The 27,689-nt window shown below is 40.9% G+C and overlaps 1 protein-coding gene across 1 annotated transcript; it reads left to right on the top strand.

Moving 5' to 3' along the window:
- Positions 1–177: 177 nt before the first annotated feature.
- On the top strand, positions 178–27,689 carry fign (fidgetin; the record flags this gene model as incomplete). Its single annotated transcript, XM_083681694.1, has 2 exons — positions 178–298; positions 25,447–27,689. The coding sequence occupies 2 exons, from the start codon at positions 178–180 to the stop codon at positions 27,687–27,689; spliced, it is 2,364 nt and encodes a 787-aa protein (XP_083537820.1).

The raw sequence follows: 27,689 nt of genomic DNA, 5'->3' as shown, positions 1-27,689 counted from the left end.
AATTCTCTAGTGTGGACGTAACTACGCTGTCATTATCCTCCGAAGCGCTTTGAATTTGCCTCCCCGATAGAGTACATGCGCAGTGCGCAGCATGCTGCCTTCAGTATAGCAGCTGTCCAAGGTTTGGAATTCCAACATGGCAGAGGCTCTGGTCAGTCTTCCCCTCACTAACTTGGAATGGTTTCAAATCGCAAGCAGCCGCGCTTAACCCGAACAACCATTCATCAGCATACTCACTGGATCGATGTTACTCTAACCTCTGAAGCTGCCCTGTCATATATACAGGTAAGAGTTATGTGTATATCTGAGATATGAACAATTAAAAAGAACCGAAGCTGCACTACGCAAGAGCAACCGCTTATCGTTTATGCCCCTTGAAACGTTCTCACGCATCATACAGAATTGCAGCGCAGTATCCAACTGCGTGTACGCTATCATGTATATCTACAAGGAAATGTAAGTATCTTCTAGACACTGTGAGAATGTTAAGTTTGGAAAGGTTAGGAATAAATCATAATTTAAATATCAATAATTTAATAATAAAGTGATGATGGTGATGTGGGCTCCAAATTGTTACAAAGTAACTTTCGTAGCAATAAGAAGTTAATGCATAACAGAATCTGAATAAAACTTGCCGCGATAACTGCGGGAAGGAGGCTGATAAATACATACCTTGTCATTGCGCTCTTTGTAGGGACAACTGCTGGCATGAAGGCTAATCTATTTTAAAAGTATGGGACATCATGCTGGTTCAGGCGCTTCCTCTAATGGGTTGCAAGAGAATGCGTGTTTTATGTCATAAGAGCCTCGTATGCCTCTATACCCAGTGTTCAACTCGATCAAGGAGAACTGACATAGGCTTACATTCGTGGTCATGTGTTGTGCCTCTCTGTTCACAACGTTGTCCAAGAGCTTTTGTTGGGTTTGCTTTCTCCCTAATTATATGCATGTAGGTTAAATGAATATCTGACGAAAATGGCCCACGTTCCAAGGCAGTGAAATTCGATAGCAGAGAGGAAAAAGTGCCTGTAATGAGAAGCAACCTTTGGAATTCCTCCTCGTGAAAATTCCGATTCTGCTGTTTTCCTTTTTCCTTGTTTTTTAGGCTTGAAGACATGATCACTAGCACCGGTATTTATGGTACGTTCCTTTTTGTGATTATCCACTTGATATGACTGACTGGGAGTATTTTTCAAGTGCGTTTATGTTGTGCATGTATGGCTCATATTCATGTTGAAAAGTAAACTTGAGCAGAATAGGTATTGCTATGTCATAGCCCTTTTTTAGTACACCCTAAATTGTTGTGAATACCATATTTATCATGTATATGCTATTTGTCATAGAATACCTAAATGATACTATTTTAGGGCACCAGTTAAAACTAAATTATTATTCATGCAATACTGATCATTTTCTGATTGATGATCCGTAACATTATGTAGAAGTTTGTGCGCTCTTAATGGATGTAGTCTCATTTGTTTTGTGTCATTATTTCGGGTTTTCTAAAGTATGCAGGCTACATTGGTCATTGCATCTGTTATTGCAGGTGTGTAAAAGTTAACGATCATTCTGTTAGTGTTGTTACAGAATTGGGTTATAGCCTGGGTTAGTTTATCCATACCCGATTTAAGATTCCCTGATTAACAAACATTCACTTAAACGTAATTATCATGTACAAGTAAAGTATTTTGAATGGTAGCCAGTTCTGCTGTCGTTGGGGGACAAGTCTGATAAAGGATTTCTCTCTTTCGCCTGTATGTTAAAGCTCTATGTACTTTCTCTTAAAAATGTTTTGCTCGTCTTTCTGTGTTCAGGAAAATCAAGCTATAGAGTACATACCGCTGACATGAGCTCCAAAATGCACTGTCATGCGTCCAGTAAAGCTATTTCCCCCGGCCCTTTCGACGTTCATACTATTTGTATGATAATAGAAGTGTTTGAGCCACTGTCATTTTCTGATCTATGCTCATGTTAACCAGATGATAGTCATGCCATTACTAATAAGAAGAGTATGAAGGCTGAAAATGTGATGATACATGGTTATTTTTGTCCTGTATGGCTTCACAGACAGCAAAAACTTAAAAGATCAATTTTGTGAAAGTGCAGCAAAGGTGTGTATTATTTAGCTAATGTATGAGTTAATCAATAAGGATCAGACTCAGCAGCATAACTTGTACATTGCAAGTGCTGTTCAATTGGATGTATTTGTGTTGTGCTATAGCTTTATTTCTTTACTTATACAGCTATAGCTTTATTTAAATGAGCAAATTGTTGATTTTTATCCATTCAAACATTGGCGGTTTTTAATGTATCTTCATCATATTTGCAAACCATTTCACTGTGGCCCAAAGGGTCACATATTTTGACCCATATTGCAATTCATACAGTAGCTCACCCTATACATTTTATGCAGCTGCTTTTGATGATTTGATACAGATTCATACAACACCCTTTTTGGTAAAGCTTAGTGGCTCCTATACCTATGTAATAATAGTGTAATTACACTGGTAACAACCTGTTGGTCATTTGGTAACTTCATTATAATTGCATAGTAATGAAGCTGAGTGTTTCTTGTAATTACACAAAATTAATAAGCATAATGCCATTACTTTGCAATTAAAATGCAATTACCGGAGTAACCATAGTAACGACACTGTTACTACAAGTAAGTATAAGAGAACTTCATGTTAAGTGTAACACAATTATGTTTTAAGGACACATTCTAATTCAAACATTCTTGTATAATCAGGTATGAAGTTTATACCCGCAAATTGAACACTTGTTCCCTCAATATAATACTTAACAATATTTTTTGTCCACATATTTCATTTGCGTGTTGTTATATCAGAGGAAATTAAATCATCAGCAGTGAACTGAAGTGTGTTTTCATGCCTCTTCAGAAATGCACTGTTGAGCCTCCATCACTCACTCGAAAAATGTACATTACCACCACTTTCATTATGTTGGAGTGTTTTGCTGTAATGTGTTTTCATAAAAGCGCACATCAAACATATGTTTTTAAGGCACTATGTATATCATTTATGGGGTTCCTGTTTTTTCTACATACGTGATGGTTTTAGGTGAAACAAACTAATTGCATTTAGCATTCCCCTCAAGCTGTAGATGTATGATGTAAACCAGTGGTTCCCAAACTTTTAACAGTCATGTGTTGGTTATTTTGTAGCCTAATTAATATTCTATGAACATTATCCCTTACATATTAGACATCGTGATAATATTATTCTGTTGGATAGGGTGCATGCATTTATTTTTGGTACTGAGACTGCAGTCGGCTATTCAACAGGACTGTTTGGGAAGGTAAATCACAGATTTATTTTGCGTACCCCCTCGCTTGATCCACGTACCCCCGGGGGTACGCGTACACCACTTTGACAATAGTGGGTGTAAACAAACCTAAATGATACAACACTGTTGTTTCCAATGCACTTGTCCCACGTCTTATGTTTTAGATTGATATTAATATTCTTAACTTAGGTTCCTAGTACTATCTGAGATATATAGCTGGGACCAAGTGGCCTGAGTGTACTGTATTCTACAAGTAGTGTAGCACCGGGACTATAGTTGTAGATGATTTTTTCATCCCTGATTTAACCCCTGGCTTCTCCAGTGTGTATGTTAACAGACTTGACAGCTCTGTTTATTTCTGATTCAGTAGCACTTATGATTGCAATCTACACTGGAGGTTGACATGGATCCTGGTGTTGAGTTTTGTGGTGCGCTTGATGACAGATGCTGACCCCTCCCCTTTTCATCACCCTCTTCGCTTGAAGTCTCACATGTTGACATTTTAGGAAGCACTTTAGGTAAATGGCAGAATAGTGATACAAATAGTAGTGGTGCAAAAACCATCCTACAGTAGCTTGTGATGAGTGAACATGCTTACTATGATATATATCGTTTTTCACCAAATCCACATTTCTGTGACCCCCTTGGGTTCAACTTTACATTAACCCTGTTGTTACACATTGCTGTATCCATAATTTCCAGCAAATGATTTAGTAAATTAGTAATCCCAACAACAATAATGATCTGGTACATTACTGCACATAAAAATAGTATACTGTTTACTGGCACATACAGTTAATTACTTCATAAAGATCAGATCCATATAAAGGATTGGATGTGCATGCACAAACTTCTTAATGATTGTTAAATTTATTGTCAACTATTTTGTCTGCTGATTGCACATCAATTAAGGTTGCACATTGAGTTAATGTAGCATAACAATTCGAGGTGTTTTGTTTTTGCTACAGTACCTACCTACCTACAGTACATAATAATTACAAGTGTAACTATATCAGTTCTGCATATGTGCATTGTGTAGTTGTATGATAGAAAATAGCTTTTTGTTAGCATATTCATTCTTCTGTGCATGCTAGGAATCCCAACTTGTCTAACGGTAAAACAATAGCAGAGAAAGGTAGCATCAACCTACCATGTAGTCTCGATAGTTTGGGCCATACCATGCTGTATACATGTACAAAGACTTCTCTGCTACTCACATTGACCAAATATGTAGACCATTTTCAGTATAATCATACTATACCAAAGCAACACAATTCCACCACTGTCTAAGCCGTACCTTCCCTCTCAGTGAGCTTAAGTGTGTATTATGATACGTGAGGGTTAGAATTGTTCTCAGTTTAAGATACGACTAAAGCCATTTCCTCTGGGAATGTGGATATGAATAAGACTGACAGTTTTTATCGTCCTCTAATGGTGACAATTAAAGGAAGCTTGTGACTAACTTGAGTTACTTCTGTGTAAACACCCCCGGGGAGGTCTACAGGGCTGTTGTAAATTGATGAAACGTTCATCTGTACAGACGGTTACATTTGTCAGTAACTGTTACAAATCCCATTCACTCCTATCTCAATTCTAGACAAAGCCGTGCGCAAATGAAATCAGTGCAGGGTTGTCATCTTTAAGCAAATATGTTAAGTGTTGTCTTTCGTGCTTTTCATCTGAAAAGCGAGGGAGACCCCAAGGGAGCGAGACTCATGCAAATAGAACAAATCCCATTTCTTCTCAAAGCTGCACCCCCCTCTCTCTCCTCTCTTTCTCTCTCTTTTTCTCTCTTTCTCTCTCTCGCTCTCTCTCTCTCTCTCCCCGTCTCTTTCGTCTCCCTCATGGCAGCTTGCTATGTTATCTTTGTGTGTTTCTCTGTGCGCTGACAATTCTCTCAGTGATCTAAGTTGGGCTGCATTAGAAAGTGGAGGCAGCTGTCTGTTGCTATACTGAGAGACGTGTTTGCTCTACTGCAAAGATGAAGGACCATGAATCCTTGACATCCTCCCCCTTCCTCCTATCCCACCCCCCACCCCCCCTTCTACCATCTCATTTAGACACAGGGACTGTCTGCTCAGACTTTTTTTTGTTCTGACTGACAGCATATGGCATAAACATTTTCTGAAATGCATGTGCGTCCATTATCAGTTGCTTATGCTTACCCACCATATCTTATTTATACCAGTGCTTTGGACAAAATAAATTAAAATTAGAATAAAATGAACTTAATCAACTCACACAAGAATAATACTGTGCATGAACATACTTAGTTGTCAGACTAAGAATCTGCACAGCATATTGTATTAGTTTACTCATCATTTCTAAAACCGATCATGAAATACATCTTTGACTTTTAGGTGCTAGATCCTTTTCTTTGGAACAGCTTGACCTTTAAGAGCTATAAAAGGCCCACATTAGTCATTTTGACATTTTTTAGCTGATGTATGACATACTGGAGCTGCACAATGTTATTGCACAGTGATTCAAGTCTGAATATTGCCATTTAGGTCAAAGTATGTGTATTTTCGGCGATACATTATATTTTCTTAGCTCCTCCTAAAATGTTTTCCCACGTGCCGTGACGTATGACATTTTGTGGCCTGTTTGTGGCCTGTTTGTGGCCTGGATTGTTAAAATGCAAATATAACCCTGCTAATCCCCTTCACTGGATTTTTGCTACAACCTTTCGACACATTTTATTGAGAATTGCTCCTAGCTATATCTGGCATTACTTTCCCAAATAGCCCCGTGAATGACTAACGTCACCACTCAGTGCTTCTGTTCTTTTGAGTATTTCTTTAAAGAAAAAACAAGAAGCAAAACTGGCTGGCGAGGGCCTTTAACCTCATCTCATATATTGCTGAGTACAATTTCTGTAGAAAACACTTGGACTTTAAAGTGCTACAGTAGGTCCATTTCTGGGGATCATCTTGGTTTAAGCTCATCTCACTCATTTTCGTATATAAAATGTACATATTTTGGAAAAGATCAGAACGACTATCTACAGTATCTATCTTCTTCATCTATTTAATATCTTATATTTTTTATGGCACAAAAAGGCATGATACCAGATAAGCTGTAAGTCATGTTAGTCTGCTCAATATCATCATGCATCATGTGCTTTAAGCAGATATTACTACTGTATGGTACATTTGGCTCATTAAGTGACTGATAACCAATAACCTGAAATGCTTTCAAAATCCACACAGCAAGGGTGGTTAATTCAGGCCATGTATGTCATACAAACCATTTAAGCGATTTCAATGGAGTGTAGCTTTTGGTCTTCAAACCCCCTTCTTCTTGCCATTTCAAACAATGAAATGTAGGTTTTGTTTCATCTCTTTTCACAGAAGCTGTCTCTGCACTCATAAGGAGTGGAGGCAGCCCTGTGTCTGTTGGGGATTGGCCAGAATAGACAATCCCCAGGTGGACCAAACTAGGTTTAGCACTAAGGCTTTTAATCTGGACTTGTAGGAGATTCATGTGCATTCATAGATTTTCTTCAGTAATTATCATACCCCCAGTGGCAGCCGGAGAGACGTTTGCCTAAATCACTGATGTCCTCATTACACTGTTTACATTCTAATTAGACATGCTAAACTTTGGATTTCTAATGGCCATAATGATTGGAGATTTTCTCCTCTTTAGTTCAACGGAGACCCAAGGACGCACGCTGTGCCTACAGTACTACTTGGCTGTCAGATGGAGCTGTCTTCGGTTGACAGCTCACCACGCTATGAAGTTGTTTCAGTCTTTTAAATATTTAGGATATCAAGAGATATTTTGCTGGTTTAAACTTTGACTCCTTAGCAGGGCTACCTGCCTCAGATGTACTTTCAATGCTTAATAGTGCATTTCTGTGATGACTTAGGGAGCTGCTTTGTGAATCTTTTTGGCACTGGAAATTGTCAAATAGCTATTGCTGGATGTATAGAGAAGGAAATTACAGACTTTGAGAAATAACACTATGTTAGTTAATAACACTATTCTTGCAAGGACAAGAATGCAAGGATCTCACAATATGACACTATTGCCAGTATGTTCTATACCCACATTGTTATTGTAAGGCAGAGAATATCAGACTACTCAACAGCATCTAAAGTGTGTAATACAGTTTGTGAGCTCTAACTAGTTTGAGTTCATTATTGTATGCTTGAGTATAGTACGTGGCTTATCATTGAACAACCTTGGGAATAAGAGGTGTTTTCTTTTCCTCATGCTTCAAGGTGTTTCCTTGCACGTCATTGGAGAGTTTTCTATAGTAAGTGTAGCATCTCACAAGAGGATAAAAAAAACCCTCACAAAATGTGATGTACCACCACATCATTGGTAGCCTCCAGGCAGGTCGCATTCAACAAGTATGTGACAAAACACATTTTCACTACTGATTCTGAGAGACTTCTATAGTAATGTTTAAGAATGAAAATATTTGTTTATACTGTCAGACCATTTATTTATTTATGACAAATTCAGCATTCCTTTAACAGAGACTTTTTAAGTGTTTGAAAGACACCTTTTTATTTCTTTGTCTACAGAGTCTACAGGTGCTGTGTTCTCAGCCTCCATAATTTTTTAAATGCCAGTTTGAATTTATGATTACTGGGGAGACATTTCATTGGTCAAAAATACAACAAATTACCCTTTTCCAGAGAGAGATTTGCACGTAAAACCACTGCAGCAGTGTGCACAGCTTTCTATTGAGTATATTACTTACACAAATGACACCATAGTCTTATAATTAATGTATTGAAATGAGTGTCTGAATAAAGTTATACATTAATATTCAAGAGAGCTGGTAGCATTTGCGTGAATATGAAAGTCAATATTTTGGCTGCTTTTCTGTCTTGGAAATCCTTCTGGAATGATAAATAGAGTCATCACGTCGACTGGCTAATTGTCTGAAATTGATATTTTGATGTTCCACTAAAGATCGCATAAAAGAAAGTCAGATCTTAATTAGAAAGATGATCATAGGAGATGCGAGCTATCAGTGCTCCTCGCTAAGTTCCCAGTGATTCATTCATCCTCCATGGAGCCGGGTGGCTGACAGGTTGGCAGCATGCCAGGCACTGGCAGAGGGAACCTTGAGTGCCGAGGATAGGGAGAGGAGAGGATGGGTCTGAGGCCTGTCTGCGGGAGGGGAGGGTGGGGGGGGGGGGGTGGAGAGAGAGGGGAGGGGTTGGTAAACTGCCATGGAGGTTTAAGGCATCAGGCTGCGGCGGCCAGCGTGGCTGTGTGTGTCTGCAGTGACACAGTGACGTGATCATATCAACCAGTGCAGGGGTGAATGAGCACTACTGGCCGTGGTGGCTAGAGGAGATGTTGCTAATTATGGTAGTAGGTGGTGTGATTAGCTCATCCTGCCTTCTGCACTGGGCTGGGCTTTTTACATGGGCAGGGGACATTATTGTAGACAGCCCTTCCCCAGACAGCCCTTCTCTGCTTTCAGCAGTGCAAATTGTCCTGTTTTTCCATCATTGGCCATAAATGTGACTGAAGCCTATTTTATTGAAAGCTAGATCATGATCCAATTTGAGAAGTTCTGTTTGATACCAGGAGTAGAAAGGGTCTTTTCCTTTGTCAAACAAAGGCAGGGTCTCCCATGTCTGTTGGAATGGATAGCCTAGCCATGGAAAGGCTTGTTTTGCGTGTGGCCTATTTGACGGTCCTTCTTAGTGTCCACATGGAATTAGATTAATTTAAAAGAGGAAAAAAAAACGAGTCCTCATAAAGAGTTCAGCATCATCCTGGAGCCTTATGAAGGTTGACACTTCTTTTGTGTTCATTATCAGGAAATCACCTCAGGGAGTCGTGTTGACTTTGCATGGTCTAAAATAGCTGTTACAGAGCACTGTTCCATGCTCTCTTGTTCACTTGGATTCCCTGGACTCAGGGGAGGGAGGTGGAAATATCAAATCAACGATTTGCTGATAAACGCCAGACAATGTTTTAATTTTGTACTTAGAAAAGGGAAATGCTTGTTAGTATTTCTGTGCACTGAGATTTATTTCTTTTAAGTTGGTGCCTGGAGCCCAAGAGTCGACGCAGAGCAGACAAGGGGCCATAGAAATGCCCCCTTTTGGGAGTTCTTTCCCAAATGTACATTGATCTCATGTACGGATATTGTTTATATATTCTTTATTTTATGTGTGTATCAAACCCACACACAGCCAACACCAAAAAGCTACTTCTCAGTCCGGGGGTGTTACGTTGGGGATTACAACTCAGTTTTGTGTGTTTAATGTAACACGATATGAAGGAAAATGTGTTAGAATTATGTAATGTTACAGGAATTAATCATTAAATAGGGGTTGTTACTCATACACTATTTATTGCATCATGTCGATATTTCATGGAACATTAGTAGTTTTTTATTATTTTTTCAGCAAACTTGGCACATGCAGATTTCACTCTATTTCCAAATCCTGACTGCATCATGTGCTCTCCCACATCTTTAAATGTATCCCAGGAGCCCTCCACTCTGTTGTTTCCATTATTCATTCCAAAAGTCTCATGTAGCATGGAGAGGCTAGAGGGGTGAAAAATAATTTTGTGTCTGACAAAATTTATGTAGAGCAAAGTCACCGCTTTATGCAAAATCCACCGTGCCTTGGGAGGAAGTGGGCTAGTGTACTGTTGGAGGAGTGAGTGCTTGGACAGGGAACGATGCATGCATGGCAAGCCGTGTGTGTGTGCCTGCATGTGTGTGTGTGTGTGTGTGTGTGTGTGTGTGTGTGTGCCTGCGTGTGTGTGTGTGTGTGTGTGTGTGTGTGTGTGTGCCTGTCAGTCAGTCACTGAGGCCTAATGTGGCTCCCCGGAGGTACCTGGGGAGACCCATCCAGCACCCAGTCTGCCTCTGCTGCCGGCCATGTGGTGACAACGGGCACCCACAGAGAGAGGAGGTGTCATTGTATGTATGTAAACTAGTGACAGATGACTGGAGACACGTGGCCCGTAGACACCAGGGCTGAAAGTAAAGCAGTCTTGCTTCTTCGCTTTCCCTTCTCCTTCTCCACCCAGGACCTCAGAGAGAAAACATCAAGCTTCACAACTGTGCTGAATACATTGACAAGTCAAAGATATGAATAAAAAGGATGCAAATCGTTTGGCATGAAAAGATGCAGGCTATGTGTAAAGGTTGGATTTCTCTTTGAAAGGCCATTCCTAATAATTGTAAAGGAGTGAGGATTTTTGTGTGTGGAGCTCCAGGCAGCTTTTCTAGGTCAGGGGTCATGTAGGTCAGTGTTACACTCCCAGCAGCCTCACTTCAACCCTCACTCTGGAAATAGAACATGCAACGTCATCCAGCCTGAAGGGATGTGGATTCCAGACCCCAGTGGCCGCAGGCTGCACATGTGGAATCTGCTTGTGTGTTTGACCCTAAGTGTTTGAAACTTGGAATGCTCCCAGTAGGTTATTGTTATTTCATGCATACCCAAATGAACAGCTCTGTGATCGCCCCGTGCAGAGTGTACCGGTACTCAAGACCTGTGCTGTTGACTATTCATCAAGGGAACTCATACCAGCCAAAAGAAGATTTGTAAAACATTATGCACACAGCCTGTAACTGAGCCAAAAGGGAATGAATAAATCAGGAAAAAGTTGAAAAAAGAATCAAAATATTTCGTAATAGTCTTTGCCTATTTTAGTCATCAGGGTCTAGCAATCTTTTCTCTCCGGTAACAAGCTTCCAATCTGAACCACAGGAGTGAATGTGCTTTACTGTACTCAAACTGTTGGCCTACAAAAAGTGAACACTGGGTCAGAGATGGTGGTAAAAAGGGATTGTGTTGATATGCTTTAACTTCTTCATAACGCAATAATACACTAGAGACCATGGTATATGATGATAATTGGCACGACTAGGGGGCGTTGTTAGGCACAAGGTGGAGTGGAGTAACATACACAACATCCCGCAGCCTTGAGTGCTCAGTTCAATAAAACAGATCTAACCACATTTTCATGAAAGAAAGAAATAATTAAATGTTTCACAAAGACCTTGCCGCGAATCTCTGTTACTAGGCAACTCTGCTAACAATCTACTGAAGTAGGACCGCAAAAGTAAAGTCACCCATTGCCAATGTGAGTTTAACCAATGCCTCATAAAACTCACAAGGACCATTTTCACTTCCTGAGGAACATCTACGTCTGTTCCTCCACCATTACAGCCTCAATATCAACTGCCATTTCTCTAAATCTCTTCACACAGCAGTCATTGCAGGTAGTGTACTGTAGCTTGCTAGCTTTGACTTCTATGGAAAGGTTACTCTGATCAAACAGGTCTGAACATTTCATCCAAAACTAACTTACATTATGAAATCTGTCTTTGATGACTCTTGATAACATTCTGAATTAGTAACTTATTTACAATTCATTTTCTGTTTTCCTGGTTAATGGTTATGATTTTGCATTAAGAATATTAATGAGTTTTGTTGCAATCTGTTGCAACAACCTAAATCGGCCATGACAGAGAGGGATGGAGAGCAGTTCAAAGCTTTGCTGTTAATTAGACACAGCATTGGAACAGCATTGTCTTCTGGATGAAGAACTGTATCTGTGTTTGATTGAAAATATGATTGTACTGCATGTGAGGTCTCAGGCTCGCTTGGACGATGAGCTATCTGTGGTGAAGTGAATCTCATTGCTTGTCCTTTTCCATACGTGAAGCCACTGAGTGTACATGACTGAGACATGTTGACTGATGTCTTTCCCTGTCTGCCTTCGGAAAAAAAAAAATCTATAAGCACTGATGAGTTCCTGCACCTTGGAACATGTCCATGCCAAGCTGTTTATTCCCAGCGCTAGTAGTGTTATTGTGCTATTTTTAGGTCTACATGATGCGAATAGCCAATTCACATTTGAGCAATGGGTGACCATAGGTTGTGTATATTGATGAGTGGGATTTGTTTCTTAATAGAATTGTGTCTAATTAATTAGCTTTTAATTGGGAGAACGCAGAAGGTGCAAATGCAGCACATTCAGATCCAATCGTTACTTAAACCACATAAATAACTGTACACCGATGTCTACTTAATGGAGTATTGTCAGTCTGTGTAGCGGTTTGTGTTTTACTTTAAGTAGTAATCAGAAAAGGTCATTGTGGTGTGGTGGAACAATGTTCAATGCTGCTCAAATGCTCTTCAAGTGCTGTCACATTTGTAAGAGAGCAAATTCACTGTAAATTATAATGGATTATGGATTATAGTAACAAGATGTCTGCATCTGTTTAGAAATGACAATCATCGGTCACTATTACCACGCCTTCAAACTGTCATTGGTAACCATCATCTCTCTGCCAAACTACAGTATGTTTCACCAGAATCCAGAATTCATATGAGCTTTTTCCCGCAGTCATACTGTACCACAATGTGCTAAGGAATGTTCTGGAACATTTTCATTCCACTGCCTTTCTTGCCTCATTTCCTCCAAATCACTGCCCTCATTGTGGGCCGTCTCCTCCCTCTCATCAACGCTGCCCACACTGGTTTACAGTGGCTCTCACTGGGTGCTGCCATACTCCAGACAGCCGCCACCAGCAGCACCCCAATCAGCAGTTTACTGCCAATGGCCTCCATTTCTGGCCATTAGGCTGACCAATGACCATGGAGCCAATAGAGCCTGTGGTGAATGTGAACCAAACTATTGTACCAATATCTCGTTGTGTCCTGTTACATTAAGCAAGAGAAGGCTGTATGTACAAAAGCCCCAGTTGCCGTAGTCCCGTGGGTTAGCCTTTTCACTATTTCATAGATTGATAGATAATTACATGATTTGGAAACAATGCAATGTTCTGGAGTGCCTTGAGATTTTCCAGACACATGTCAATGAGTGCAATGCCCAAGTGTAAATATTGATAAGAGCTCAATGTAGGTAGAGGGTTAAAATCAACCTCACCCACTTGAATTGGCCTCTTAATTAGAGTTGATTGATTGCATTCTAGTAATGATAAGGAACAATCATGTTTTTTTGCCATTGGCCCCTTATAGCTCAGTGTCTGTGGGAGACAGTGCAGCACCCGTCAAAATCCAACACATTTACACTGCTTATGTTTGTCAGTCTGCAAGATGCTTGTTTTCTCCCTTTTGTCTTCACAATTGCATTAGCTTAGAGTTATGTCTTTTTGTCTGTTGCCAAATCAATTCTGAGATGACAGCTGAAACTGGCAGTGAAAAACACTTCTGCTTAAGTCAGACCTACCTGCCTGAGACCATCCAGCATAATGTGAATCTCAAGTTATACTAATGGTGTGAGCTTTGTTTTTTTTTTCCATTAAACTTCTGATATACTTTGATAGCTTTGTTCATAACATTGTTATAACATTGCTCAACTCCAATTACAGAGAAATGATTATGTTACTATGTAATAACATAATACTGTAGTGTCACCAGAGTTATTACAGCATTACTATATTGGTATAAGAGCAATTTATTGTAATGTGTAAATTCCAATAATTACACAAATTATAAAAAAAAAAACATGACATCAGTTAAGTACAGTACAAACGGTACAAGTATGTTGATTGACATATAGTCACCAGATTCTGTGGCGCAGTACTCACTTCTCCACATAGCACTCACAGCCCAATGTGTGCCGGTGGGCGAACCAATCTCCCAGACACTTGCTCTTTCCTTGTAAAGTTCTCCTCTATAGTTTCACTACTTCACTTCAGTAACTTTATTACAGTATAGCTGAGAGATTTCTATTTCATATTGACCTAAGATTGCTTCAGTTGTCTCATTTCACCTTTTGTCTGGCCTGTGTTGGAGAAGTGACCCTTCTTCTAGTCTAGACTAGCAGTCGATAGTGACCATAGAAAGCTTCAGGGGAAAGTTAGTCGCGGCTACAGACAAAGATCCTTTCTTGGTTCGTTTAATCAGATATTTTCAATTACTGTTTTATTGGAACCCTTAATTATCGTTAAGATACGAGGTAATTGAATAAAACAATAGCCATGACTTCCCTTGTGTAAGAGACACCCATTTCATTGTTACTTTCATCACCAGCCCGTCTATATCAATTTCAGCACAAGACCAGAAGCAAAGAACTCTGGTTTGATTGTACTTTCTGTAATTTCTCTATGAGTGAGAAGATATTTTAAACCCTCTCTACAAATGAACTGCAATGTATTGTGTATTTGGATCAGTCCAGTTGGATTTAGGTGTGGTAATTGCATGAAATGTTTTATTTGCTTTTGTCTTTCATAGAAGATTTTTCAAACAGCTTTGTTGTGTTTTCGTTATGCTGGAGCTGGACTCACTTAAAATATCAGGCAAGCGTTCATCCCCCTTGCAGAGGAAAGATGAGTTAGCAGTATTGTGTTACACAGGTTCCAGTGCTGATGCATTTCTTTAGATGAAGGGAGCTGCTGACCAGGGGGTTGTGCTTTAGTGTTTCAGTGTATTTGTGTTTGCAGAGCACCTAGTAGAGAAATAACACACCCCAGTCTGGCACTAAAGTGAGTAGACGTCCTGATGCCTGAAATTCAGACAGCCACTGCTGAAATGTCTGTCACAAGAGGTCTACGTGGACCGTTGATGAATCAGAAAATGCCCAGGGGAGTAGATGTACTGTATGATTGTGTGATTATTGTGTCATTTTGTGTCTATGTATTAAAGGGACACTTTACCCATTTTTAACATTACATTCATTATCTCCAGCACCATAACAGTGTCTACATATGTGAATATGTTCTATGTTCTGTAGTAAAAAAAATACAACAAAAGGTCCAAAGGAAATTACCCATATGACGTCATTTGGGGTAAAAAAAGAGAGAAGGAATTAATTGATTTTCAAAACTACAGCCACAAACACACTCCCACTGGCTGGAAACCCATTGTAGTTCCTGATTCCTGATAAATAACTGAATGATATATAATTTTTTTGTGGCATTATGGGGGGTAATTTTCTTAGGATCTTTTGTCATATCTCTTTCACTACAGAACGTAGAAAATCACCGTTTTCACATATAAAGACACTGGTATGGTGCTGGATATACTGAATGTGATGTTAAAATGAGTGTTCCTTTAATAGATTGTTACGGTTTGCACTTACAGTATGCTGTCATCGTATGTAGGTCGTTTTTGTAGAATGACAGTTTGGTCCATTTCTCCACCTGCTTTCGTCAGATTGTGAAGGGCTTTGGAACATAGCAGCAGTGCGTCCATGGAAAGTAGTGCTAAACTTCAGCAATAACACATGAAGGTGTGCTATATCGTGGACATCGAAATGGTTGTGATGTCGACCAACACAGCCATTCTGACACCCTTTATATAGCACACACTTGAGTGTTATTGCTTTTATACAACGGGTTTACACCGACATCAACAATTCTGACAACAAGCAATGGTTTTTTTCATGATATATTGTATTGGTTTATATCCTCCGCCTGTAAAACTAGTTCATAAAGGTATTACCGTAGTTGGGGACGCAGGTTTGTGGATATTTCTGGAATGCATGAAATATCAGCGTAGTTATGGACGCAGGTTGGTTGATCGTTCTGGAACGCATGGTCTCTAATATGATTGGCATGGCAACGCAGTAAACAAATCTCTAACTGGCTGTCTTATACAAGCTAGCTAGCCAGTTTGGTTTTTGAGCAGTGTAGCAGCATAAGGATGACTACCATGAATGATCCATTATTGTCAGAATCCTTCCATTGGTCCAGCAACGTTTTAATTATTGGAATCTTTATTTTATTTTTTTTATTTTTTTAAAAGCTACAATATCGTGAAGAGTGTTCGTAGCGTATGAAGCAAGTGAAATTCATGAGCTAGCAGTGCTGATATTGTGGATATAGGAACGGCTAGAATACTTCTCGGCCAATCACAATGCTTGATTTGATCTAGGATGTTCTACATCAACATTCCGTTGTCAGGAATCAGATTATCATTACCTGCCATGTCCTCTCTCACAAACAGTTTTAGTCTGTTGTAAAGTGTTATGGGTGGATGTGTGAAGTAATCACAGTTGTGAATCGGACCAGTGAACAAGGTAATCTGTTAATTTCCAATGGGGCCAGGCCTATTGGTTTGTAAATCAGATGACTGCTTCCTGGTGCCATTAAACTGCTGCCATGCAGTAAAAATCAGATAAGTGGTAAATGTGATAAGAGCCCAGAATCCAACCACAACGCTCTCTTTCCTCCTCGTAATTTTTCTCCACCAGTTCACATCTATCTTTATTGGAGACATCCTCAGGGGGATTGGACTTTTGGGAATGGGTATGTTGGTGAGAGAGTGGGTTTTGGTCAATGAGCCTTCATGTAGCAAGGTCGCAGTCCTCAGCTCTTCTCCTTTGATGTGTGTAAGTGATCCCTGGAGAGGAAGAGTAGCCATCCTCCAACAGAGTTTACAGAGACTTGCAAAACCACGGTTTCAGTTTCAAAATGTCTCTGTGGTTAAGCAAGTTTTAATAATACTTTGTAGAGTATACTGGAACCAATATTCTTTCAGTTAAAACGTCATTAACCGGCTAAAGAACACTAAAGAACTACTTCTTTCTAAATAAAATAAACATATTTTAACATTTGACTAGAATATCTAGTATGTTTATAGTAAAGTATGTGGAAAAAAAAAACATTTTGTATAAAATCGTATGAATTGAATATTTTCAGTAAATGTTTTATCTCCCTCTCTTGACAATTGAGTAGAGTAGAAGTTTTGTGCACACGTTGCACATTCAATCGTATTCTAGTATTGCATGGTCTTATCAGCCCAGGGGTGCCCAATACGTCGATTACGATCGACCGGTCGATCGCGAGTGTAGTGCGGGTCGATCGCGTGACATTAAAAAAATACGACGGACATTTGTGCTTCAGCACGGTACGAGGCAATTGAGCCAGTGTGAGTGCGCCACTTGATTGACGTACAATGAGATCTGAGATCGCTTCTCTTCTAAGGGTCACGTGTCACCATGCATTCGCATGTATATATTTCACAATATATATTTAGCATTTTTTAATGTAGGCAGATCATTTTGACCTGGTCATTTTGAAAGTAGCTCGCAAGCCGAAAAAGTGTGGGCACCCCTGTATCAGCCCGTTTGAGGCCTATAAGCTCCAGTGAGTTTGTTTACAAATGACAGATCAATATGTTATTATTATACTGCCTGTACTTCAGATGTCAGCTCAGATAGGTTTCTCCTGAGAATCCTCTCTAGTATCCTAGGGTGGAGACCTGTTAACAGAAGGCTTCAGCCGGATTCTGATACAGTACAGAAGCCTACTTTATCAATGGCTCGTTATAAACATTAGCAGGTACAGTTACATGATTATAGTGAAGTCAACACGTGTGTTCTTTGAGTAATGTCTACATGTTAAATGTTGTAGAAGTTCATACCTGTCGTTCATTTATCATTAAGGTGTGATTACCATGACCAACTCTCTGTCCCCAACCCTTATGACGACGCTCATGTCACATACTCACGCAAAATACTTATTTTGCTCAACAATGTCACAATGTGTTGTATTTATAACAGAAATCAGTTGAGTGTGAACATTTACATCTGCTCATGACATCTCCAGATGAATTATTCAAGGCATTGACTGTTCAGGGAGCTTGAATTTGAGTCCTGATGCGAGCACTAACTTAAGCTTTAGTTGTCCCATACAGTTCTCTACCATGTTCAGAAGAGATCGTTTTCATGTTCTTGTAGTCTAAGACAATGCATGTTTCTCTAAACTGATTGAACCATTTTGTCAACATGCAAGGTTACATTGAATTATGGTGGTATTATATGGAGACATGCAAACAGACAGAGAGACAAACCTGGGTGATAGATTATTGTCGTATAGCACAGTCAATCATAGACCATAGAAATAATGTAAGGCGCTGTAGCTATGTACCAGAAGAGTTGAACAGGGATGGAAATGGTGCCATGCATGCATGTGTTTCTTGACTTGCTTGTCTTGTCAGAGGGGATAGGGATGGAGGGAGGGCTTTTGGACATGTACTTGTATCTGTCTTTTGTCTCTACCCACAGGATTAAGCTGCTTTGTGTTCCTGATACTTCTCACAATCGCCTTAAGTCAGGCTGCAGAAAATGGAACATTTTGACATGAAGCAGTTTCAATTATTATGATGTGGTTATATTTTTCTGTCAAGTTGAAAGGACAAGGACTGTGTGTGTGTGTGTATGTATGTATGTGTGTGTGTGTGTGTGTGTGTGTGTGTGTGTGTGTGTGTCTGTGTGAAATCTTTGTACAATATTTATCATGATCCTCTACAGTATGTCTTTCATTATGTTTAATAGTTTTTCTCTTTAGAAAAGTCTGAAAATTACAGTGTTGAAAGGTCACCTCTTTTTTGGATTTTGGATTTTTGTGTCGTTGTCCCAAGCTTCTAAAAGACCAGCCTTCGTGAAATTAGACACTTGAAAATGATTATTACTGGCAATATAAGATAATGGATAGCCATTACACTCCCTGCTGTCATGCACATATATTGTGTGTGCTCTTGAAATATGATGCATTCACTGTACTTACCGGCCACTTAATATCAGAAAACACTGCTTGTTATGATTTATAATTACTACAATTTAATGTGCATTGTCTCTTGGTTGTTGGCTCAATAATTAGCTCATTTTATTTGTCCTGATGGATGACCAGGGAGGAGGTGAAAGGCCTTTCTTGCTCTATTACTGTCATTGGAAAAAGAAACAGTGAATCTGTTGTGACGAGGAGAATCACTTATTTTCACAATGATCATTTAATGGAGAACATTTCTTTTTTATGGTACCATATCTGAGGTTGTTGTTTTTTTAACTGCATGCCACATCTACAGTATAAGCAAAAGAGAAACAACTTGTTGACTGTTGTGTGCTCAGAGGAGGGTAGAAACGTGTACATTCCTATTAAAGAATCAGGGTCCTTTAATTATGAAACACATTTCAGTTAAATCACAAACAATGTCACTGTGTTTACTCGAATAGATTCAATTCTCACAGAGAGAACATTTGAACAAAGTCCTTGTGTTTTCCTAAAGCACTATGGTAAACAGCTCCCTCTTAAACATAAATCATCGAAAATGAAGCAGCTAACCTTGAAGGTAGCTACTGTGTAAGTAAAAGCTGCTGGATACAGTTGGGTACAATTAAATAGTATTGGAGACATGGAGACCAGTATGTGTTTTCTGTATTGTTTAGCAGGCACTCGTGTGCTGGGTAAATGCCACTGTGAGACACTTGTCTCTGCTCCAGCTCCCTCAGGGATATTCTGCTGGAGGGAAGAGCGCTGCGAGGGAAAAGCATGAGAGGCACATTGTATCATTGAAGAAGGTAGCAGCGTTGAAAGGAATAATCCGTGTTTACCCGATTGAAATGATTACAGCTCTGTCACAGCAGGCTGCGTCTGCGCGCTGTCTTCTCTGAGAATAACATCATGCATATTACTGTGATTACAAAGAGTGGCCTTGTCATAGGAAATTGACTGCTTCACTGACAGGGCAACTACATTAAAGATAAGTGCAGCGTATATTTGCACTCATCTTCCTCAGTTTAGGCATTGATTGCCGTTGGCTTGGGATCTACCTGGGCTCTGTTACTGTACAATAGCCTCCGTTCTCTAATGTTTTCTGTTTAGTTGTTCTTGTTTATGAATAATTTCAAGTTTTACACTAAGACGCTCTACTTTACAGTAATCTATAATTTGCATCTAGCCTAACTAGGTCTGTTGACAGGTGTTGTTGTTATCAGAGGGAGGTTAACAGAACATCACCATGTCAGCCTTCCCCTGCAAAAATACTCCATCTTCTTTATCACACATGGTTACCCAGTGAAAACCTAGCCTACATTTACTTTAATTAGCTTTGACAGGTTGACTTGCAATGCAAACTTGTTTTTTTTTTTATTGCTCAATGCAAACTGTTATTGGTGTGCTTTTGGTATAGTAGACTTTGAATAATTATCAGATATATTTCTGTTCTTCATTCAGGTACTGGACACTACAAGGGTCAGCTTTAGTGTTGTGTATTGTGTTTAAGAGCTTATTCACTACAAAACAAAAACACCACTATGATTTAAGTTTAAGTAAAAGTTAAGTTCATTTAAGTTAATTAGTTGATATATTGTGCTTTAAATATTAAATCATTTTACCATACCCAGAGGTAAGGTGGCTAGGTTGCTCTACACTGTGTAGTTAGTAACAACATTGCAATTAACATGTTATTACATATACAATTGATAATCACTTTGTAATTGCATAGTAATGGAGTTCAGCAATTTCTGTTACTAAAAATGGAATAAGGAACAGTCCTATTACACTTTGTAACAGCAATCAGAATACAATTTACTTGTATGACCTGATGGCAGAAAAACATCAACCACCACCACCACCACCACCAGCACCAATAACAGACAAAGCACTCAAGCACTTCTCCTCCTCCAATTCATTGACAGCGTAGACCGGCTGGGAGACGTAGGAGCTAACCCAGTGAAAAAGACAGTGACTGAAGAAGGCATATCTTTACTAAATTAGGGGTTAAATGGTGCCCTGCGGTCTAAAGATTCATTGGAATTACTGCCACATGGATCTCTAAATTCAGTTTAAATGGTCTTAACTTGATATGCGAGATGAATGGGATTCAGTTGCTATGCCGATTACCACTACATATTGCATTAGAATGTGTCTCCCCGCCTAGAAATATTTCAAGTGAATTTGAATATGAATATGAGCTTGTTTTTATTTATAAATGTAATTACTGTCTGTCGGCAGTATTTGCACGCTTGTCATATCGAGTGGTCTGTGTGTGCATTATAAAAGCAAAAGCTCTCATAATTATGTTTACATCCGCAGATGAAAATCCCAGGGCTGTAATGATCAGTAATTATAAATATTTTTCAGTGTGTCTCCTGCCTCAGCTGTGCCTATTGTGTGCTGTGGAGTGCACAGTTTGTGCAGCTTAATTATGACATTGTACATGACTAAATGTACCAGTCTGGTTCAGCCCCGTGCAAAACACTTCCAGTGCATAATCATGCTCAAGTCTGACTTTAAAGAGCTCATTACAGTTGGTTTTCTAAAGAGCAGCTTATTAAACACAGTTACCTAATAAGCATCTTTGGTGGTGCAAATTGCTGAAAATAGTAATGAGTCTGATTAGGCCACGTTTCAATTACGACAGCTGCCCTGACCATCCCCATCCCCATCCCCCATCCCCCACCCCCAAAAGAGGGAGAAAAGTCCAACTCTTTATGCTTGGGAATCCTCCTAGAAGGCATTGCTCTCCCTCTATCTCTCTGTTTCTCTCTCTCTCTCTCTCTCTCTCTCTCTCTCTCTCTCTCTCTCTCACATACACACACACACACACACACACACTACACACACACACACACACACTAGCAAACACAAAAAAAGGAAAAGAAAACCGCTCTGCCACCTCTGTGCTTCCTTTCAGCAGCACAGTAATGAATAGAGAATTGTGCAAGCGGCGGTCCAATTTACGCACTGGGAAATTGGATGGACAGAGCAGAGGCCCAGTCCTGTTTGCTTAAAAACGGCCAAGGCTACCAAGATTAATAGTTCCCAAAAAGGTCAGCATCTCTGTTTCATTGGTGATGATCACAGTAGCGGAAATTAAACACCATGCAACTCTTATCAAACTATTTTGTCCTTTTACGTTTATTTTTTTGATTTTAAGGTTGATAGACAATATATTTAGGCCGATCTCTATAATAAATAAAACATGTGATTGTGGCCTGAACAACTACATGTTTTATTTGAAAAAAACACAAACAACTTTCAATTAAATGTTAGATTATCCACAGACAGTAACATGGGTTTGGATAAGATCATTCATGTGCATTCAGTAATTCAGTTTTGGACCGTTGCATTGAGAATGTGAGCATTTTTAACCTTTTAATAAGCTGCTTGATTTTTCATTGGAATATGATTATTATTACTCTCAAAAATGATCATCCTGGATATATATGTAGATCTTAGGGATGCTACATGAAAAGTTGACCCATAGAGTCGAATGCTAAATTACAAAATACCTTTTTTGTTTGTTGCCTTTTCTAAATCAGTGGAATTTGAGCTTAAAGCCCACAGGCTGTCTTCTAAACATTCCTCTAATGAAACAGTCAGTAATTATACCTAACTATACTAACTGCAAGGAAGATTTTGTTGCGCTAGATTTTGTTGTATTTCAGTACCTTCCATGCAGAATGGATAATGGGTATTTGAACAGAATGTACTGGAAGAGTACAAGCTCTTTATGCAAATGAAAATCATGTCGACAGTATGGTTGTAACCAATACAAGACCTGTTAAAAGAGATGCAGTCTGTATTGACGTAGTTGGTTTGAGTTGGTGCCTGTGCCTGTGTGTGTGTGTGTGTGTGTGTGTGTGTGTGTGCGTGAGTGCGTGCATGTTTGCTGTTTATGTACTGAATCACTAAATGTTTTTATACCCTTATCGTGTGCGTGTGTATGTGTGTGTGTGTGTATATATATATGTATGTGTGTGTGTGTGTGTGTGTGTGTGTGGGTATGTGTGTGTGCGTGTGTGTGTGCTGTTTATATACTGAACCACTGAATGTTTTTCTACCACCATTTAGCCAACCCTCTCTTAGATCCTGTCATACTACTTATATTTGAGCTCTCCTCTCTCCCTGATTCTCTGTATCACCCCTAACCTGCCTTGGATTTGTCTAACATACAGAAAGATGAATTTTAATTACGATTAATATGATTTGAGGATGTTATGTTTATGGCTTTTTCCATGCAGTGAGCGATCAACGTTCTCAATGTCTTGACTCTAATGTAAATGTATGGATGTTTACGACAGAGGTCATGTTAATTTCATCCATGGTGTGTGTCATCACATTTGGTGGGGTTAGTGAGTCAGATCGGTTGTCTTTTTCTAGCTTCCCAAAACTGACAGTTCAGTGAAGTTTCAATGGGCTCGGCAATTAGAATAGTTTTCTATACTTGATGGGTTTACATCAAGTGTACTGTGCTTGTGTGAGTACACTTGCAAGAAGCACCTCTTTGATTGTCCAAAGTGGGACTTTGTGAGGAGAGAATTTAATAGAAAAGCATTTAGCAGGATGTATCATGTAAATGACAAAGACGAATCTTGAAAATGTTATCCAGGTATTTTATGAGGTTGCTACTGGTCTCTAGTGCAATATGTATTTATTACCACTTGTAACTGCTTTTGCAGTGTTACTGCAGTAGAGGGGACATCTTGCTGCTTTTTCAAAGCTAGAACTCTTATAATTGTGCAGACGTAAAAAAAAAAAAAGATTAAAGTGAGAGGTTGAAAAACACTTTGAAGCTGTTATGTACAGTCCCTATTGTTGCAGAGAAATTCTTCTACTTGAAATTCCTTAGTCTTTTCTATTGCTACAGCCTGTGCACACCCACACGCATCAGAAATACCAGCTTTACTAAGAGGACTAACAACCTAGTACATAAAGGATAAGTAATGGTAGAATTGTTGACGTACAAAGGTCTACAGATACAGTAATCAGAGTTACTTTCTGAATTCCCAAGGGAGTCACAAGCAGTAATTTTGAGTGACTGTAGTTAGTATAATGTACAGTACATAGTGAGAAGCTTATTATTTTAAAGCATCCAATTCATCTCTTTATAGTCACTCTTCAGCACACAGTCACACAATTATTTAAACAGTAAATATTTCTATGTCTCTGTGATTTTCTAATATACAGTACATAGTACACTACTGCCATTAGTATTGTGTCTCAGATCAGTCTCTTCTCTCAGACATTTTATTTACTGTGAACAGGCTGGCGAGTACAGTACAGTATGGCTGCTGTGTTGCTGCCAGCCAGCCAGCCAGCCAGCCAGCCAGCCAGCCAGCCAGGGCTCTTTGCCTTGGGCTTTTCTTAATCATTAGCTTGGATGGCTGACAGCCGTGTGAGCCATAGCATGGATCTCTTTGACTAAAACCTTGTAAATTAACACAATTAGCGCAGCATCATCCCGCTAATTAGCTCCTGGTGTCTGGTGTGGCGGCTGGGCAAGCGGCTGGGAGGGAGTCAGGAGGGAATCCACATGCTTCTCTGTTACTAGACAAACACTGCACTGTAATCCACCTCTGGATGCTAGCTGTTTATTGCCTAAATCCTCCGACTGGGACTGGAGCTATTGGGAGTATTATTAGGTATTGTACTCTACTGTGTGGTCAGAGTTGGACCAATACAGCAGGAATGGAACGTTTTGCGATAGTTGTTCGGTTATGTGCTTATTAATAGTTTACAGTGGTTTTCAGTGTCAGACTGGCAATTGGTGTAGTATTGTGTGCGTGAGAGTGTGTGTGCACGCTGCGGGTCTGTGTGCGCATGTGTGTATTTGTCTCTACGTCTGTGCTTGTTTTAAACTAATCATTCCAGTCTTTTCTTCCTATATACAGTATTTCTTTGATAATCCCATGCTGAGTCTAAGATGACAGCATAATGTAACCAACTTGCAGTATGGAGATGGAGTTTAGGATTAAATTTGATGGTGCCTTTTGAGCCCTGAAGGCAATAAAAAAAGAGAAGCTGGGAAGAGAGAAAGACAAGTGAAGCATGTTTTTTCCCTCTCTTACCCTCTAGACTGGGAAGCAGTGGGCAGACATTGGGCCGTTGTAATTCATGCCGGGCTGTGGGGTTTGTGTGATGAAAGCAACAGAGCGCTGCCTGGGAGATTGCTTTGCTGCACTCCTCCAAGCAGATTTGAAACTGTCTCGGAATGCCTTAGATGAGAGTTGGATTATAGACTGACCTGCGATGTCTGTGTCATTCGGTTCTGTGTAGGGTGCATTATACTGTGCTAACCAGGTGCTGGGTCCCAGATCCACACACTGCCCATGATGTTAGCTGTCAGTAGTGCCTATCGTATGGTAGGTTTTATGTTGGCATGGAAAGCTTGTTGAATGAAGATATAGGAAATATTTTAGATTTCAGGAGCATTTAGGCTATGGGAGTTATTTCTACAACCTTTTTCCAACACAGTAAATCTCCCAACTTTCTTTTTTCAAGACACAAAAAACATTGCTACTTGACACAACCCAGAATAAATAGCAACTTCTAAGTCCCTCATGCATTCTCCTATGCCTTTACTCAGTCTTACAGTGTAAGAAACGGTGGTTATTTGATAGTAAGTTTGACATGTCTCTCTTTTTTTGTGGGATGTCTAGGCCTAAAGATGCAGTGGACCCCAGAGCACGCGCAGTGGGCGGAGCAGCACTTTGACATCTCCTCCACCACCCGCTCCCCTGCACACAAAGTGGAGGCCTACCGGGGTCACTTACAGCGCACCTATCAGTATGCCTGGGCCAACGACGACATCTCTGCACTCACAGCCTCCAACCTGCTGAAGAAATACGCCGAGAAGTACTCTGGGATTTTAGAGGGTCCGAGTGAAAGAGCGCTGATCTGCTCCTATTCCGATAGCACTCCTGGACTCCTAAATGGACGCAAGTCTGAGAGTGAGTCCTGGCAGGAGGGGATTTACCCAATGAACTGCGCTCCAGATGTTATATCTGTGAGCAAAGCTGGAATGACAGCTGCCCTTCCCCCTACAGACTTGTCGGCTAGCATAGGTAGCTCCCCAGGGGTGGCCAGCAGCCTGACCGAGCCCAGCTATTCCAGCAGCAACTGTGGGAGCCACACGGCTACCAGTCTCCACTCGGGTCTCCCCTCTCAGGAATACGTTACAGGCTACAACGGCTCCTACCTGCATTCTAGTTACAGTGGGCAGACCACCCCCGGCCTCCCCTCACCCCACCCTTCTCCTTTGCACAGTGCTGGCCTGCTACAACCGCCACCCCCGCCCCCACCACCTCCCCCTACCCTGGTGCCCAGCTACAACGCAGGGTCTCCCAGCCTCTCCAACTACAATTATCCTCCGACAGGGTATCCCCCACAGACTGCTGTTGCCCCGGGCTATAGCCCTGGGGGAGCCCCCCCTCCCTCTCCCTATCTGCCATCCGGAATCGCAGCCCCTACGCCCCTACCTCCCTCCACACTCCCCGGCTACACTTACCAGTCCCATAATCACGCACCAATTGCACCAACACCTTTGAATGGCAGCTCGGCCAACTCATTGAAAAGAAAAGCTTTCTACATGACTGGGCATGGAGATATGGACTCCAGTTATGGTAATTTCAACTACAACCAACAGCGCTCCTCACAGAGCCCTATGTACAGAATACCAGACAACAGCATCTCAGACTCAAGCAGAGGGAATGGGTTTGACAGAAATGCTGAGGCGTCATCTTTAGCATTTAAGCCTACGAAGCAGCCGATATCATCAGATCAGCAAAGAAAATTTAGCAGTCAGTCTGGCAGAGCACTAACCCCTCCATCCTATGGATCAACCAAAGGCTCTGTGGGAGGTTTGAGATCAGGCGAGTCCTTTGGAAAGTTTGCATCCTCTATCATGAGCGAGCACAGTGAAGAGCACAGACAGCACCTCTCCCATTCCATAGCAGGGTCAGACATCGGCACCGCTACCTCATCCACCCACCAAGCAGAGGAACAACTGAAGAACAGTGATGCCAACCTAGTCGAGATGGTCACCACTGAGATCCTTCAACAGGGGCCCCCATTGGACTGGATTGATATCGCAGGTCTGGATGTGGCCAAAGCGGCCATTAAAGAAGAGATTCTGTGGCCCATTTTAAGGCCAGACATGTTCAGTGGACTTGCCGCATTACCTCGGAGCCTCCTTCTGTTCGGACCTCAGGGAACAGGCAGAACTCTACTGGGACGCTGCATGGCCAGCCAGCTGGGCGCTGCCTTCCTGCGGCTCAGTGGCTCGGCCCTGGTGACCAAATGGCTAGGTGACGGTGATAAGATCGTCCAGGCCACCTTCCTGGTGGCTCGGTGTCGCCAACCAGCGGTGGTGTTCATCAGTGACGTGGACATGCTGCTGTCAGCCCAGCTCAGCGAGGAGAGCCCTGTGAACCGGATCAAGAGCGAGCTCCTCATGCAGCTGGACAGCCTCCTGACCTCAGCCGAGGACCATGTCCTGGTGGTCTGTTCCACCAGTAAGCCTGAGGAGATCCACGAGTCCCTGAGGAGGTACTTCACCAAGCGGCTACTCATCCCCCTACCTGACAGCACAGCTCGGCACCAGATAATCAGCCAACTGCTCTCCCAGCACAACTATTGCCTCAGTGACAAAGAGGTGGGCCTGCTGGTCCAGCGGACAGAGGGCTTTTCAGGACTGGATGTGGCCCGGATGTGTCAGGAGGCTGTGGTGGGCCCCCTCCAAGGCATCCCAGGTACTGACCTGTCAGCCATCCATCCCAGCCAGATGAGACCAGTCTCCTACCAAGACTTTGACAATGTCTTTTGCAAATTCCAGCCCAGCATATCACAAAAAGAACTTGACACATACACTGAATGGAATAAAATGTATGGTTGTAGTCAATGA

Source organism: Argentina silus (assembly GCF_951799395.1).
Source record: "Argentina silus genome assembly, chromosome: 12".
Classification (NCBI taxonomy): Eukaryota; Metazoa; Chordata; class Actinopteri; order Argentiniformes; family Argentinidae; genus Argentina; species Argentina silus.
Note: the sequence above shows the minus strand (reverse complement) of the source record. Positions and strands in the feature narration are given on the sequence as shown.